Below are 17,225 nucleotides of genomic sequence, written 5' to 3' on the forward strand. Positions count from 1 at the left end.
AGTGGAATAATTATGCTGACAGGAAAGCTCTTTACCGTCGCTATACAGCATCTTCATCAGATTGGCATTAGCGGTGCAGCTGCACCAATCTAGCACTTCTAGTGTAGACCTGCCATAACTCAGTCAAAAATCAGTATCTAGGTCAGGGGTGGGCAACTACAGCCGTGAGCTGTTTGAAGCTGACCCGCGAGCTGCACCATGGCCCCATTTCAGCGCTCTAGCCAGGGCCCAGGGTTGGGGGCCATACCACGTGGGTATGTGAAGCTGCAACATGGCCTCGCTTCGGCTCCTACACACTCCAATGGCCCCCTTCGGCGCTCCAATGGGAGCTGCAGGAGCAGTGCCTGCAGACAGGGCAGCATTTAGCGCCACCTGGCCATGCCTCCACGTAGAAGCCAGAGAAGGGACAAAAAGACGGTTACTCACCTTTGTAACTGGTGTTCTTCGAGATGTGTTGCTCATATCCATTCCTGGTAGGTGTGCGCGCCGTGCGTGCACGTTTGCCGGAAACTTTTTACCCTAGCAACTCCAGTGGGCCGGCAGGTCGCCCTCTAGAGTGGCGCCACTATGGCACTTGATATATACCCCTGCCGGCCCGCCTGCTCCTCAGTTCCTTCTTGCCGGCTACTCTGACAGTGGGGAAGGAGGGCAGGTGTGGAATGGATATGAGCAACACATCTCGAAGAACACCAATTACAAAGATGAGTAACTGTCTTTTCTTCTTCGAGTGATTGCTCATATCCATTCCAGGTAGGTGAATCCCAAGCCTTACCTAGGCAGTGGGGTCGGAGTGAGAAGTCGCAGCATGGAGTACTGCAGAGCCAAAGGCCGCATCATCTCTGGACTGCTGGACCAGGGCGTAATGGGAAGCCAGTGTGTGGACCGATGACCAAGTCGCCGCCCTACAAATGTCTTGGATCGGCACGCGGGCAAGGAAAGCCAGCGATGACACCTGTGCCCTGGTAGAGTGTGCAGTCACACGGCCCGCAGGAACGTGGGCCAGGTCATAACAGGTCCTGATACAGGAGGTAACCCAGGAAGATATCCTCTGCGAGGAAATTGGTAGCCCCTTGGCCCGGTCTGCTACCACCATGAATAGCTGGGGGGACTTGCGGAACGGTTTGGTCCTGTCCACATAAAACGCTAGCGCCCGACGGACATCTAGCGAGTGGAGTTGTTGCTCCCTGCAGGACGAATGGGGCTTTGGGAAAAAGACGGGGAGGAAGATTTCCTGGTTAATGTGAAAAGCTGAGACCACCTTGGGTAGAAAGGCAGGGTGTGGTCTCAGCTGCACCTTGTCTTTATGGAAGACCGTATATGGGGGGATCTACTGTGAGGGCCCGTAGTTCCGACAGCCGTCTAGCTGAGGTGATGGCCACTAGGAAGGCGGTCTTCCATGAGAGGTAGAGCAGGGAGCAAGTCGCTAACGGCTCAAATGGAGGGCCCATGAGCCGAGCTAGGACCAGGTTGAGATCCCAGGAGGACGGATCTGTGGATAGAGACGTTCCAGCCCCTTCAGGAATCTCGCCACCATAGGGTGGGAGAAGACGGAACGTCCGTCCCCTCCGGGATAAAACGTGGAGATAGCCTCTAGGTGAACACGAAGGGACAATAACGCCAGACCCTGGGCCTTGAGGAACCAGATGTAGTCCAGAATAGTGGTGATGGGAACCTCCGTAGGGAGAAAACCTTTCTCCGAACACCAACAGGAGAAACGCTTCCACTTAGCCGAGTAAGTAGCCCTGGTGGAAGGCTTCCTACTGCCCAGGAGAACCTCCCGAACCGGGGTAGAGCAGCATAATTCAGAGCCGGTCAACCACACAGGAGCCATGCCGTAAGGTGCAGAGACCGAAGGTCCAGGTGACAGAGCCTGCCGTGGTCCTGGGTGATCAGGTCCGGATGAAGGGGCAGGACAACTGGGTTGGCTACTGAGAGGTCCAGCAACATGGGGTACCAATGTTGCCTGGCCCACGCTGGAGCTATCAGAACCACGCGAGCTCTGTCCCTGTGCACCTTGAGGAGGACCCTGTGTACCAGTGGAAAGGGAGGGAATGCGTAAAACAGATGGGTCGCCCATGGGATAAGGAAGGCATCCGCTATTTACCCGAGCTCCCGACCCTGAAAGGAGCAGAATGTCTGACATTTCCTGTTCTCCCTGGACGCAAAGAGGTCCATCCGGGGACGACCCCACCTCTGGAAGAGTGAGAGGGCAACGTCCGGGCGGAGGGACCACTCGTGTGAGTAGAAGGACCTGCTCAGTCGATCCGCTAGAGTGTTCCGCACTCCCGGGAGATAGGAGGCGGAAAGGTGAATGGCATGGGCTATACAAAATTCCCAGAGTCGCATCGCCTCGTGACATAGAGGAGAGGACCTGGTGCTGCCCTGCTTGTTGATGTAGAACATGGTCGTCGTGTTGTCGGTGAACACCGCGACACAACGACCCTGAAGGTGATGGACGAACACTTGACAAGCAAGACGGATCGCTCTCAACTCCCGTATGTTGATGTGGGGGTCCAGCTCCTGAGGGGTCCACAGGCCCTGAGTTCGTGCGCCGCTGTGCGCCCCCCAGCCCAAATCTGAGGTGTCCGTCGTCAGGGATGCCGAGGGTTGGGGCAGATGGAACGGGAGCCCTGCACAGACTACGGACTGATCCAGCCACCACCGAAGGGAGTCCAGCACCCCTTGGTGGACACAACTGTGTCCAACGAATGGCTGGCCAGCCGGTACTGCGCGATGAGCCAAGATTGAAGAGGCCTCATGCGGAGTCGGGCATAAGCTGTCACGAACATACAGGCAGCCATATGTCCCAGGAGGGCCAGACGTGTTCTTACAGAGGTCAGCGGGGCCACCTGCAAGCGCAGAATGATGGCTGATAGCGACTGGAACCTGGGCAAGGGTAGCAAGGCCCTGGCCAGGGTAGAGTCCAGAATAGCCCCGATGAGCTCTATCCTCTGCGTGGGGAGCAGAGTAGACTTGTCCACGTTGATCAGGAGGCCTAGGGCAGCAAAGAGGCTGCTGATCCTGCGGACGTGGTCGCAAACCTGCAGCTCCGATGTGCCCCGGACCAGCCAATCGTCGAGGTAGGGGAACACATGAATGCGGCCGCACCGAAGATACGCGACGACAACTGCCATGCATTTTGTGAACACCCTCGGGGCCGTAGAGAGGCCAAATGGGAGGACCGCAAATTGATAATGCTGGCGGTCGACCACAAAGCGAAGGAAACGCCTGTGCTGGGGAGATATGGCGATATGGAAGTAAGCGTCCTGCATGTCGAGGGTGGCGTACCAGTCTCCAGGATCCAGGGATGGGATGATGGTCCCAAGGAATACCATACAGAACTTCAACTTCATCATATACTTGTTGAGTTCCCGCAGGTCGAGGACAGGCCTGAGGCCCTCCTTGGACTTGGGGATTAGAAAGTAGCAGGAATAAAACCCCTTGCCCTTCTCGCTCTCTGGAACCTCCTCTATGGCTCCCTTGTCGAGGAGCATCTGCACCTCCTGACGGAGGAATTGCTCGTGAGAGGGGTCCCTGAAGAGGGACGAGGGTGGGGGTGGGAGGGGGGGGCAATGAAAACTGCAGGCGGTTCCGGCCTGTACAGTGCGCAAGACCCAACGGTCCGATGTTATTTGGGTCCACGCCTGGAGGAAAAACGAAAGACGGTTGGAAAACTGCGGGGAAGGATCCGAAGGGGAAACTGGTACTGCGCCCTCGGGCGCACCTTCAAAATGAAGGCTTGGGTCTGGGTGGGGCCTTGGCGGAGCCTTGGTTTTGCCCCGTTTGGCCGCCCGACGGTCTGCGCCTACTGTTCCTGCCGCGGCGCCTATTAAGGTCCTACCGCGGGCGGAACTGAGGATATGGCCAACGCTGCTGCTGTTGGTTCTGCTTTCGGAAGGGTCTGCGCTGTGTCCCAGGCATATGCATCCCCAAAGACCGTATGATGACCCTATTGTCCTTAAGGTCCTTTAATCTGGGGTCTGTCTTATCAGAAAACAGGCCCTGGCCTTCGAAGGGGAGGTCCTGGATAGTATGCTGGAGCTCTGGCAGAAGGCCAGAGACCTGGAGCCAGGAAATGCGGCGCATCGTAAGCCCTGAGGCAAGGGTCCGAGCGGCTGAGTGCGCAGCATCTAAGGAGGCTTGCGGCGAGGTCCTCACTACCTTTTTGCCCTCGTCAAGAATGGTGGTAAATTCCTGACGCGCATCCTGCTGTAACAGCTCTGTAAATTTGTCCGCCGCTACCCAGGAGTTAAAAGAGTAGCAGCTAAGGAGGGCCTGCTGGTTCGAGACCCTGAGCTGTAGCGCCCCCGCTGAATAGACCTTACGGCCCAGGAGGTCCATCCGCCTCACCTCCTTAGACTTGGGCGCCGGGGCCTCTTGACCATGGCGCTCCCTGTCGTTCACCGACTGGACCACAAGGGAGCAGGGTGTCGGGTGAACGTGTAAGTATTCATAGCCCTTAGAGGGGGCCATGTACTTTCTTTCCACTCCTCGAGCGGTTGGAGGGATGGAGGCCGGTGACTGCCAGATAGTGGTGGCGCTGGCCTGAATAGTCTTAACGAAGGGCAGGGCCACTCTGGTGGGTACATCGGCGGAGAGGATGCTCACCACCGGGTCCTCGATTTCAGAGACCTCCTCTGCTTGAATGTCTAGGTTTTGCGCCACGCGCCTGAGGAGGTCCTGATGTGCCCTAAGATCTAGAGGGGGAGGGCTGGAGGACGAGGTACCTGCCACCGCCTCATCAGGGGAAGAAGACAAGGAGACCCCTGGCAGCAGAGCGTCCACGGGGGGTTCTGTCTGGGACTGCACCTCCATCTCTGGAGGGAGCTCTGGGTCCTGGTGGCTGGACCTGTCTTCTGCTTCCGGGGAGGGAGGGGGTCAAGACAGAGTTGCCTCTGGTGGCCTGCGTTCTGCCGCAGGGCGGGGAGTGATATGTTGTGGACCCTGGGCTTGGCGGTACGCCCAGGGGGTCCAAAACCCCCACTGCTGAGGCCCTCGTTCTTGAGGCGGAGGGTCCTGAAACAGGGCCGCGTGTCTGTCCTGCCCCAGTGTATAGGCGCTCTCCGCCTGAGAGGACAAGGATGGTTCCCTTGAAGGCCATGGAGGCGCCGAGCCAGTTTGATAGACCTCTCTATACGCCGACAATCTCCTCGGTGCCGAGGATCGGTACCGTGAGTCATGCCGGTGCCGGGATCGGGACCGGGAACGGTGTGGTAGTCTGTGCCGGGATCCGGATCGGGATCTGCCTCGAAGTCTGTGCCAAGAGTGGGACCGCGATCTGCGTTCAGCGCAGTGCCGGGATGGCACTGGGGACCGCGATCTGCCACCGACGCGGTACCGGGAGGTCGACCGAGGAGCTGAACGCCGAGGTGAACAGCTCCTAGAGTCTCATTGCCGGTGGTAAGAGGAGCCAGACCGGGACCGTGCAGATGCTGACCGGCGCCGCAAGTGCGACCGGTACCGCCGAGGAGAACGGTGCCGGGACTGCGAACGGAGCCAAGAGCGCGAGCGTTCACGTCTCCAGGGCGATCGGTGCCTGAACTCCCGAGACGGCGCTCTCAGCATTGGCTTGTCTCTGGAGGTTACCCGCCCCGGGGGTACCGTGGTTTGAGGCTGCAATGGCTCAGTGAGCACTATCAAGTCCCGTGCTGAGGCGAAGGTCTCCGGCGTAGATGGGACTAACAGCTCGACCCCCGATCTCAAGGGGGAGCTAGGAGGGGCCGGACTTGACGGACCTTCTGGGCCCAGAGTCAACAGCAACCCTGCAGGCGGTGCCGTGGCCAAGGTAGGTGCCGGGCATTCCACTCAAGCCTGCCTAGATGGTGTTGCAGACGTCGAGGGTCTTGGATCAGTTCCCGGTGCCGGGGATGGACGGTGCCGGGGAGTCTTGCCGGTGCCGGCGCGGTCCGGTGCCAGAGTAGAGGTGGCCGGTTGTGCTGCCGCTACCGGAGTCAGTGCCGCTTCCATTAAGAGAGCGCGGAGTCTTTGATCCCTCTCCTTCTTTGTGCGAGGCTTAAAGGTCTTGCAGATACGACACTTCTCAGTGATGTGCGATTCCCCCAGGCACTTGAGGCACGCGTTGTGGGGATCGCTAGTCGGCATCGGTTTCTTGCATGCCGAGCACTGCTTGAAGCCTGGCAAACCAGGCATGAGCCCAGTGCCGGGCGCCAGGAAGGGCAACGGCCCACCCCGCGAATAAGTTCTACAACTATATACAATAAACAACTAACTACTATACTACCTTAAATGGTTTTTGAAACTATTTACAACTACAACTACTAACAGTGTACAAGGGAGAGCTAGGGACGTGGAGGACAGCAAGCCGCACTCCACAGTTCCAGCAATCGACACGGCGGTAAGAAGGAACTGAGGAGCGGGCGGGCCGGCCGGGGTATATATCAAGTGCCATAGTGGCGCCACTCTAGGGGGCGACCTGCCGGCCCACTGGAGTTGCTAGGGTAAAAAGTTTCCGGCAAATGTGCACGCACGGCGCGCACACCTACCTGGAATGGATATGAGCAATGACTCAAAGAACCACCACTGCTTCTGGGAGCCACTTGAGGTAAGCGCTGCTAAGCCTCTCACCATGCCCCAACCCCCTGCCCTCATCCCCCTCTCACTTTCCAAACCTCTCAATCCCAGCCCAGAGCACCCTCCTGCCCCACAAACCTCTCATCCCCAGTCCCACCTCGGAGCCCATACCCCCAGCCAGAACCTGCACCCCTTCAGCACCTCTGCCCCAGCCTTGATCCCCCTCCCACCCTTCGAAACCCTCAGTCCCAGTCCAGAGCATCCTCCTACACCCCAAACTCCTCATCTCCAGCCCCACTCCAGAATCTGCACCCCCACCCCAATTCTGTGAGCTCTTGGGCCAAAAAGTTTGCCCATCCCAATCTAGGTCCATGAAGATTTCAGGGCGGAACGATTGTCAATTAAGATAAGCATGCCTTAAAATCAAAACTGTGAAACACTGTATAGCTGATGCGCACTTTTATTAAAAGCAAACCAATCCCACAAGATATTTCAGGCCAGATCTAATAAAATACTGTAAATAAAAAAAAGTAATTGAAAAGCTATATGTTGTTGTAAGCTTGATCCAGTAATTTTGGCCAAATCCACTCTATAGATATGCATCAACATACGTAAGTGTGCAATACTTCCTATGTATGTCAACAACATTCAGAGGCTTTTTTTGTTTTACTTTCACTCGCCTTTCTCCATCCCCTCCCTGCAACAATAACGATCATGTTTATGTGGCAGCAATCTGAAGATGGGCAGAGTCAGGTTCTCAGAAATTATTACAGCATTCCTCTCTGTAAAGGTCTCTGAACAAGATCTCAGCAATTGAAGCAGATCATTTACACAGATCTTCTTGCAGTCTCTTACCCAAGAAACCAGTCTATTGTCAGTTCAGAATAAGAAGGTTTTTCAGGTCCTGACTCCTGAGGTTGAGTAACACAAATACATCCACAGGATATGGTCTCAATGGGTCTATTCTCACCAAAGTTATTTTTCAAAGCATTACGGCACTAGTAAAGTAGCAAATATGTACAAAAGATCTAAAAATAACCATAGGGATTACATTAGAAAAACTCATGTAAATGCTTACAAGAAAAGATTTGGGAAAGCGCACTTCCAAATGCTATTTTGGGAATCTCCATTTCCTGCTGCAAGGTTTCCAAGAAACTGCAGGCTACAACGTAAAGCTGAGGAAAAAGAACACATGTTAACAGGAAATTCAGAGAGATATCAAAGATTAATAAACTCTGTGCAAATATCAATACATATCTATATGAAAGCCATCCATTTCAGAAAATCGAGACAATATTTATGTAGCTCTAAAACATATTTCTCATACTATATATATATTTCCCCCATATTTGCTTTGCTTATATAGTGAATTAATTTTGTACTCAAAAATTCCATAAAGCACATGATACACCCCAAAATGACAGATTAAAAAAAAAAAAGATTTGTTTTAAGAAACACTGGCTAACAATTTTACTGAATATGAATGATAGCCACTGCAGAGGAAGGGATTGAGAAGAAAGATCAATGGAAGTACAAGTACAGTAAGTTTGCTGCAGGAAGGAGCAGCAGTTGCCACATTGCAATGGCCATTTTGTCTTCCATATTTGTGGTGGCTTTTTTCAGTATCTGATTCTGGGACGACAGCTCTGCTGGCTAGTAGCAGAGAAGTCCATGCACATTCCCTGAACTGAACATGAAACTAATTCTGAAGCTGCTAGCAGCTTCAGCAATACAGTTCTCGTTCCTCTCCAAATTTCTTCAGCCATGGGAAAATACACCAGCTCATTTCACTATGTGTGGCGCCATAAAGAAGAAAGAGTAAATGGTGGTGGCAGTAGGCCTAATTATATTGCCTCAAATGGAATGGAGCCCTTCCTACCCTCAAATAAAATAGCAAAGTAGCCAACACCTCTGTACATCCAAGCAGATTTTGAATGGCAGGTTACAAAGCTGCACCACCTGCCTACATGCCTGGACATGTGAACAAGGCTCTAAAGGGGCTGGAACAGTGGTCCCCAACCTTTTTGTGGCCAGTAACACATTCATGTTTTCAGAAGTGTGTGGTGGGCGCCAACAATTTTTCAAGGCTCTTTTGTATCTGTACATTAAATATACAAAAACTCATATTTAATATAATATATGAATCCATAAGATAAAAAGGGTAAGGGTAATTTTACATGTAAAAGGTATTCATAAATTATTTGGCAATTACTCTTTCACCTTACCATGTGAATTTGCTCTTTTTTATCTACGTGTAAGAAAAATTAAGGCATTTTTACAAAATAAATATCATAGAAACAGTTTTCATCCTATTTATTTTTAAAAAGTTAAACATTGTTGAACTGCTGGTCCAAATATATTTTATTTATTATTCTTACTTTAACATAGAATGAAGCCTGCAGCCCCAGAGTTCTCTGTTCCTGGCAGGGGCAAGGCCGTGGCTTCTCTCCCCTGCTGGGCACTAGGTGGGCGCACATAAATGCCCTGGCAGGCGCCATGGCACCCACGGGCCCTGCATTGGGGACCACTGGGCTGGAAGTATGTATGTCAGCCATGTAAGTGACTACAGAACTAGCTTGTCCGTAAGCAGTGGACAAAACTACAGGTAGCACAGAATACTGATAACCCCAATAAACATACAGTAGAAAAATACCAGTATTTATTTTCAAGTTCCTTCCATCTCTTATACCAGTTACATCCCTATCTTCTCAAGAACAGCTTGTGAAATACAGGGCAATTCCCCAAAACACTCAGGAATATGAATGGCAAGTTCATAGTAACTAGACAAACTGTACCGCTGCACAGCAAGTCTAAGAGTAACTACCTTTATGTTGTACCATGAAACAAGGGAACAAGATGGGAAAAATCATCTTAGATTATGAAAAATATATTGCAGCACGTAGACCCTCAAAAAGCAACCCCAACAAACAATCTGATTCACTCATTACCCACTTTATTTGTAGGTAATTTGGCAAACTACTTCGAGATACTCAACACCTTAAGGTTTCACTTCTGGGCTACGTCTGAACTTACAACTGTAAATAGTTACCTGTGTGTTGGGCCCCATTGTCCATGTCTGAATCACGTTCTTGAAGGAGTGCACACAGTGTGAACACTTGCACGAGGGGTGTAGGTATGTGCACACCTATCTCTGGTATGGGTCCCAAGCTGTTTTACAGTGCAACATGGATGGGAGCAAGAGATCTGTACCAGGTCACGAGTACTGAGAGTCCCCTAGAGCCACTCCCATGATGCACTTATCCCTTTGCTCCCTGACTCTTACCCAAAAGGTATAAAGGTCCCTCCCACCATTGCCAGTGGCCCTGAACACTTCAGATCAGTTCTCCTGTGAACTCTGTTGATCAGCAGAGTCACCATGGAGCATATTCCAAGAGCTGCTGCCTGGTCTCCAGACCACACCCAGGGTTCAATCAATGTGTGGGCACAGTAAACCATTCTCCACAGAATTGCATGGGTCAGCAGGCACATACACCTGTACCAGGACATTTCGCAGATGCTGGAAGAGGCACACATTCACCAGACTCCATCCATGAGGCACCTCAGACTCCTGTAATGGACGGTAGAGGACTCCAAACAATCACTCCAGGAGGAGACCTAGCACATGCCCCTACTATGATGAGCTGAACTGGATGTTCTCCAGGGCCGTGAGTACAGAGCCTGAAGGGACTCTCAACCCCTCCTCAACCCTGCCAGCCTCATGGAAAGGAGGCAGCAGGGACCTAAGCCCCTGGAGACTCTGAGGAAGATAAGCATGTGATTCTGCACCTGTACCTAATGGACCCAATTGAGGAAAATCCCCAGGTAGCCTGAGGAGGACCCCAAGCTGCTGCAGGAACCGGAACCCCAGGCTGGTAAGTTACAATACACCCCATGTCCCCCTGAAAAATCCCCTCTTGCTCCAGTAATATATGCCTGAAACTACTGCCCCCCACCCCAAACAACTACTCCCTTTTCTCCACTCTATTCCAACATGAATCCCAAACAAGATACAGCTGTAAATCAGTGACTTCATTTAAATCCTATGAATCACTATAAAGCATTTAGCAGTCTGTTATAGTCCTAATAAGCAGTTATTGTGCCTCCGCGGCTGTGCATTTCTCAGCCAGTACAATAACAGTCCCTGGGCTGTGCAAACCCAGGGGAAAGGGAGGGGAGAGTCAGGTTTTGAAAGGGCCCAAGTGAGAAAAGAACAACTTTCTGATACTTGTGCAAAGACCCAACACCACCTCTCTCCCTCCCTGCCAGTCTCTCTCCCTATACAATGGTAGCCATGTGGAAGCAGATGGGTCTGCTGGGTTGCTTGCCTACAGACCTACCTAAGTCTGGGAAGGGAAAGGGAACCACTTGGGTTGTCTGAGGAATGTTATAGTAGTACATTCAGCCTGTGCCCACTTCAGATATTTATTACCAATCCCAGTCTCTGGTGAGTGGCCTCTTCCCACCCCAAACCACTCTGCTTCTCCCAATTTCTGCAGGGATGGGTGAATCATGCTCTTCAGCAGTTGCTCAAACACAGTGCCGTGCCTTTTGGCAGTGGAGAGACAATTGGCTTGCGGCGATGATTCAGGTTCTTAGGTCTGTGTAATTCAAGTCAGTTGGGGGGGTGACTTATTCACATCCCTGAGTGATGTAAGTTATACTGCTGTGAGTGTAATGTGGACATAGCCAAGGAGTCAGGCACAGTTTGGGTTCCTTCAGGCAAGGGAGGATTGTGCTCTACGGCAGGAGCAGGCAGTGATGAACTGTTTCATGGAGAGGGAATATGTCAAGAGGGAATGGGACCATGCACTCATGCAATAACTGGTACAACTGGTGGGAGAACATTTTTGGGTCCTGACCACCACTGTGGCTGCTGCTCCTCTCCAGGGACAGGCAACACCTTTTTCTCCTCCTCTTCATCCTCCTGGGATCCAGGCTTCTGCTGAGGCACTGAATCCCCCCGCGACCCTTGCTGAGGAGCAGCATGATGGACAGGCAGCCTATCCTCCTGCACTGGCACCTTAAATCCCTATCATGTGGAACCCTCCAGAGCATGCAGGAGGGGAATGATGGGCCCAAGTCAGCCTCTATAGCCCAGCCTGTGTTTGGTCCCCAAACTCCAAAAAGGCTCCATCCCAGTTTGTCCCCCAGCACAATATTCTGCAGCTATTCACCCTTGTCACAGCAATAGGATAGTTAAGAGCAAGGGCACATCTCCACAGACAGTAATGTATCAGAGGGGTAGCCATGTTAGTCTGTATCCACAAAAACAATGAGGAGTCCGGTGGCACCCTTAAAGACTAAGATTTATTTGAGCATAAGCTTTTGTGGGTAAAAACCCCACATCTTCAGATGCATGGAGTGAAATTTACAGAAGCAGGCATAAATATACAGGCACACAAAGAGAAAGGAGTTACCTTACAAGTAGAGAACCAGTATTGACAAGGCCATTTTAGTCAGGGTGGATGTGGTCCACTTCCAATAATTGATGAGATAGATGAGGTGGTATCTATACCAAGAGAGGAGAAATTGCTTTTGTAGTGAACGAGTCACTCCCAGTCCCTATTCAAGCCCAAATTAATGGTGTTAAGTCTGCAAATGAATTGTAGCTCTGCAGTTTCTCTTTGAAGTCTGGTTGTTGTTTTTTTTTAAGTTTTTTTCTTGAAGGATGGCTACTTTTACATCTGTTATTTAAACCTTAAAGTCAGCAGCACTGCTATGGGTACCCACATGGCCCCACAGTATGCCAATATTTTTATGGCTGACTTAGAAAGCTTCCTCAGCTCTCGCCCCCTAGCGCCCCTTCCTCTGTTTTGCTACACTGATGACATCTTCATCATAAGGACCCATGGGAAGGAGGCCCTTGAAGATTTCCATCTGTATTTCAACAACGTCCACCCCACCATCAACCTCAGCCTGGACCAGTCCACACAAGACATCCACTTCCAGGACACTACAGTGCAAATAAGTGATGGTCACAAACACCACCCTATACCAGAAACCTACTGACCACTATACTTAGCTACATGACTCCAGCTTCCAGCCAGGACACATCACGTGATCCATTGTCTACAGCCAAACCCTAAGATACAACAGCATTTGCACCAGAGACAAACACCTACAAGATCTTTATCAAGCATTCTTAAAACTATAATACGCACCTGGGGAAGTGAGGAAATACATTGACAGAGCAAGATGGGTACCCAGAAGTCACCTACTACAGGACAGGCCCAATAAGGAAAATAACAGAACACCACTGGCCATCACGTATAGCCCCCAGCTAAGACCTCTCCAGCACATCATCAGCAATCTACAAACTATCCAAGAAAATGATCCTTCATTCTCGCAGACCTTGGGATGCAGGCCAGTCCTTGTTTACAGATAGCCCCCCAACCAGAAGCAAATACTCACCAGCAACACACCACCACACCATAGAAACACTAATCCAGGAAGCAATCCTTGTAACAAAACCCAATGACTACTCTGTCCCCATATATACTCTAGCGACAGAGGACCCAACCACATCGGCCACACCATTATTCACCTGCACATCTACTAATGTGATATATGCCATCATGTGCCAGCAATGCTCCTCTGCCAAGTACATTGGCCAAACCGGACAATCTCTACATAAAATAAATGGACACAAATCAGACATGAATAACGGTAATATACAAAAGCCAGAAGGAGAACTCTATCTCCCTGGACAGTCAATAACAGATTTAAACGTAGCCATCCTTCAACAAAAAACTTAATACACTTCAAAGAGAAATTGCAGAGCTACAATTCATTTGCAAACTTAACATCATTAATTTGGGCTTGAATAGGGACTGGGAGTGGCTGGCTCACTACAAAAGCAATTTTCCTTCTCTTGGTATAGACACCTCCTCCTCAATTATTGGGAGTGGACTAACTACATCCACCCTGACTGAACTGGCCTTGTCAACACTGGTTCTCCACTTGTAAGGTAACTCCCTTGTCTTCATGTGCCAGTATATTTATGCCTGTATCTGTGATTTTCACTCAATGAATCTGAAGAAGTGGGAGGTTTTACTCACAAAACCCTATGCCCAAATAAATCTGTTAATCTTTAAAAGGTGCCACTGGACAAACAGTAATGTTTGCCCACTCCTCAAGGAATTTGATCAGGTGTTCTGATCATTTGTTCCCATCACAAACCGTCACAAGCTCTATGTTTGATACACATCTGTAAATAAAAAGTTACAGTTCACTTCACTTGGGTGTGCACCTTGCTTCCCAAGCATGAGCAACATGATAATTCCCATACATTTGGGATGGGGCAGCAGGATTCACACCAGGACTGATTTCTGTAAACATGTGGTGCTAAAGAAATGCAATGAATTTAGTCCTACCCACCATCCTTCCTTCCCCTAACCATAAATTTCCTTCTGTAAAAACAAAAACAAACACCAGGGTTCATGACAATGAACTGACTTGTGAAATACCTGTATCATAACCTTAGTCCCAGATTTGGACCTTAGCGTCCAAAATGTGGGGGTTAGCATGAAAACCTCCAAGCTTAGTTACCAGCTTGGACCTGGTACCTGCTGCCACCACCCAAAAAATTAGAGTGTTTTGGGGCACTCTGGTCCCTCTGAAAAACCTTCCCTGGGGACCCCAAGACCCAAATCCCTTGAGTCTCACAACAAAGGGAAATAATCCTTTTTCCCTTCCCCCCTCCAGGTGCTCCTGGAGAGATACACAGACACAAGCTCTGTGAAACTACACAGAGAGACTCCTTGATTTCTTCCTCCCACCAATTCCCTGGTGAGTACAGACTCAATTTCCCTGAAGTAAAGAAAACTCCAACAGGTCTTAAAAGAAAGCTTTATATAAAAAAGAAAGAAAAATACATACAAATGTTCTCTCTGTATTAAGATGATATAACACAGGATCGATTGCTTAAAAGAATATTGAATAAACAGCCTTATTCAAAAAGAATACAAATCAAAGCACTCCAGCACTTATATTCATGAAAATACCAAAGAAAAGAAACCATAGAACTTACTATCTGATCTCTTTGTCCTTACACTTAGAAACAGAAGATTAGAAAACAGAAACTACTTCTCCAAAGCTCAGAGAAAGCAGGCAGGCAGACAAAAGACTCAGACACACAATTCCCTCCACCCAAAGTTGAAAAAATCCGGTTTCCTGATTGGTTCTCTGGTCAGGTGTTTCAGGTGAAAGAGACATTAACCCTTAGCTATCTGTTTATGACAACCTGTTACTGTCCAAAGCACCAGAATGAAAATCAGAAGAGACTTTAACTGAAGCATCTTTATGGCTTTGTTAACAACTTAATTGACAATACAGACAAAAGAAACAGAAGTAAATTAACACCGAAGATATCTGTTTTTACAGCTCCTCCACCCACACCAAACAGTCCACCATTTGCAACCCTAGGAGTAATTCATGCTTATCTCTTGACAAATGCTGTGAGCTACAGTGTCAGAAAATACTGGGAAGAAGAAATGTGCTAAACACCTCCCAAAATGTTACAGAACCATTTTTAAGTTAAATTATGTTAACAATGCTTAATTGTTCTCCATAATACCCACAATACCCACCTGCTCAAGTGAAAAAACAGATTGACAGAGCCAGAGGAGTACCCAGAAGCCACCTACTACAAGACAGGCCCAACAAAGAAAACAACAGAACACCACTAGTCATCACCTTCAGCCCTCAACTAAAACCTGTCCAGCGCATCAAAGATCTACAACCTATCCTGAAAGATGATCCCTCACTCTCACAGATCTTGGGAGACAGGCCAGTCCTCACTTACATACAGCCTCCCAACCTGAAGCAAAAACTCACCAGCAACCACACACCATACAACATAAATACTAACCCAGGAACCTATCCTTGCAATAAAGCCTGATGCCAGCTCTGTCCACATATCTATTCAAGTGACACCATCATAGAACCTAATCACATCAGATAAGCCATCAGGGGCTCGTTCACCTGCACATCTACCAACATGATATATGCCAGCAATGCCCCTCTGCCCTGTACATTGGCCAAACCGGACAGTCTCTACGCAAAAGAATAAATGGACACAAATCTGGTATCAGGAATCATAATATTAAAAACCAGTGGGAGAACACTTCAGCCTCTCTAACCACTCAGTGACAGACTTGAAGGCGGCAATTTTGCAACAAAAACTTCAAAAACAGACTCCAAAGAGAGACTGCTGAACTCGAGTTAATATGCAAATTAGATACAATTAACTTAGGTTTAAACAGAGACTGGGAATGGTTGGGTCATTACACTAATTGATTCTATTTCCCCACGTTAAGTTCTCCTCACACCTTCTATGGGTCATCTCGATTATCACTTCAAAGGTTTTTTGTTTTTTTTTCCTCCTGCTGATGATAGCTCATCTCAACTGATTGGACTCTCACAGTTGGTATGCGTAATTCCACTTTTTCATGTTCTCTGTATGTATAAATATCTTCTGTCTGTATGTCCCATTCTATGCATCCAAAGAAGTGAGCTGAAGCCCACGAAAGCTTATGCTGACATAAATTTGTTAGTCTCTAAGGTGCCACAAGTACTCCTGTTGTTTTTGTTCTCCATAAAGCACACTGAAACAGAGTTGTTAACATATAACCAACACAATGCCCAATGATGGCCTTACATTGCATATATGCTCTCTGTGGCACGAAACCATGGCCAAAGGCGTTAACCTTGAGAGCCCTCACCCAATAGTCAGTGAATACATTAGCTGCTAGATCGAGACCCACAGAAAGATGTTATAACACAAGTACATGGCAATGCTCTTTTGAGCTTTTCCAGCAGCACCACACAGTGTCACAATACTGTCCTTCAAAACAGTCCCAAGTCACTTTCTGGCTCCACACTGATCCACAATGTGCAAGCAAATGGCATCATGAGTTTCCCTGGCACATCGAAAGCCAGGAGCAGTGTGGGATCTGGCTGCCTTATCGGCTTTGAAAACCAGATCTGTCCTGTGCCCACTTGCTCCAGAAGTATTCCCCTTTAGCCTCAGAAATGTTGTACAAGGCATGGCACGCCACCATAATGCAAATCACATTGGCTACACAGGCATTCAGACAGTCCCGTAGGCATTGCCAACAAGCTTTCAGATGCCCAAAGGCGCACTCCACCAGCATTCTGCAGCTATAGTTGAATTTCCCTGTTCTTTAGAGTGGCAATGTCAGGGTATGGCTTCATGACCCACTCCTAATATGGCAATGTGGGGACAGAAACACCATGCAGACCCACATTGTTTTGCAGGGGAAAGTCCCTTCCTCCACAATGTGGTACAATCCTGATCTCCTGAGCAACCTGGCATTAGGACCCTTCCCATGTGTGCAGTGTTGGTGTTCATGAACCAATCCCTGTGATCCACATTAAGCCTTGGAAAATGAGTGACTAGTAACCATGAATTCACTGGCCCCTTTCAGTGGAAAAAATTTTTCTGGAATGTGGGTTCTGTCCATGGCCCCAGCATAGTTCAGAAAACTCATTTTCCTGAAATCCCACTATAATTTCACGGATTGTAGTTATGGCAACCACCCATGGGCAAATAAGAGTATCGATACCATGGTAAACCTGTACAACCAACACCGCAACAGTTGACTTCTCAACACTAAACTAGTTTGCACCTGACTGGTAGTTGTCAGTTATGGCCAACTTCCAAAGAGCAATAG

At 49.3% G+C, this 17,225-nt stretch overlaps 1 protein-coding gene across 2 annotated transcripts in view; it reads right to left on the bottom strand.

Moving 5' to 3' along the window:
- The window catches only part of ATXN10 (ataxin 10), a 181,968-nt gene that overhangs the window by 108,335 nt on the left and 56,408 nt on the right, over positions 1–17,225 (bottom strand). For both annotated transcript variants that reach the window (XM_030539598.1, XM_030539591.1), the window contains exon 4: positions 7,610–7,706. In XM_030539598.1, coding sequence (XP_030395458.1) covers positions 7,610–7,706 — 97 coding nt within the window. The remainder of the gene's footprint in view (positions 1–7,609; positions 7,707–17,225) is intronic.

The sequence above is a fragment of the Gopherus evgoodei genome, chromosome 1, assembly GCF_007399415.2.
Source record: "Gopherus evgoodei ecotype Sinaloan lineage chromosome 1, rGopEvg1_v1.p, whole genome shotgun sequence".
In the NCBI taxonomy this organism is placed as follows: Eukaryota; Metazoa; Chordata; order Testudines; family Testudinidae; genus Gopherus; species Gopherus evgoodei.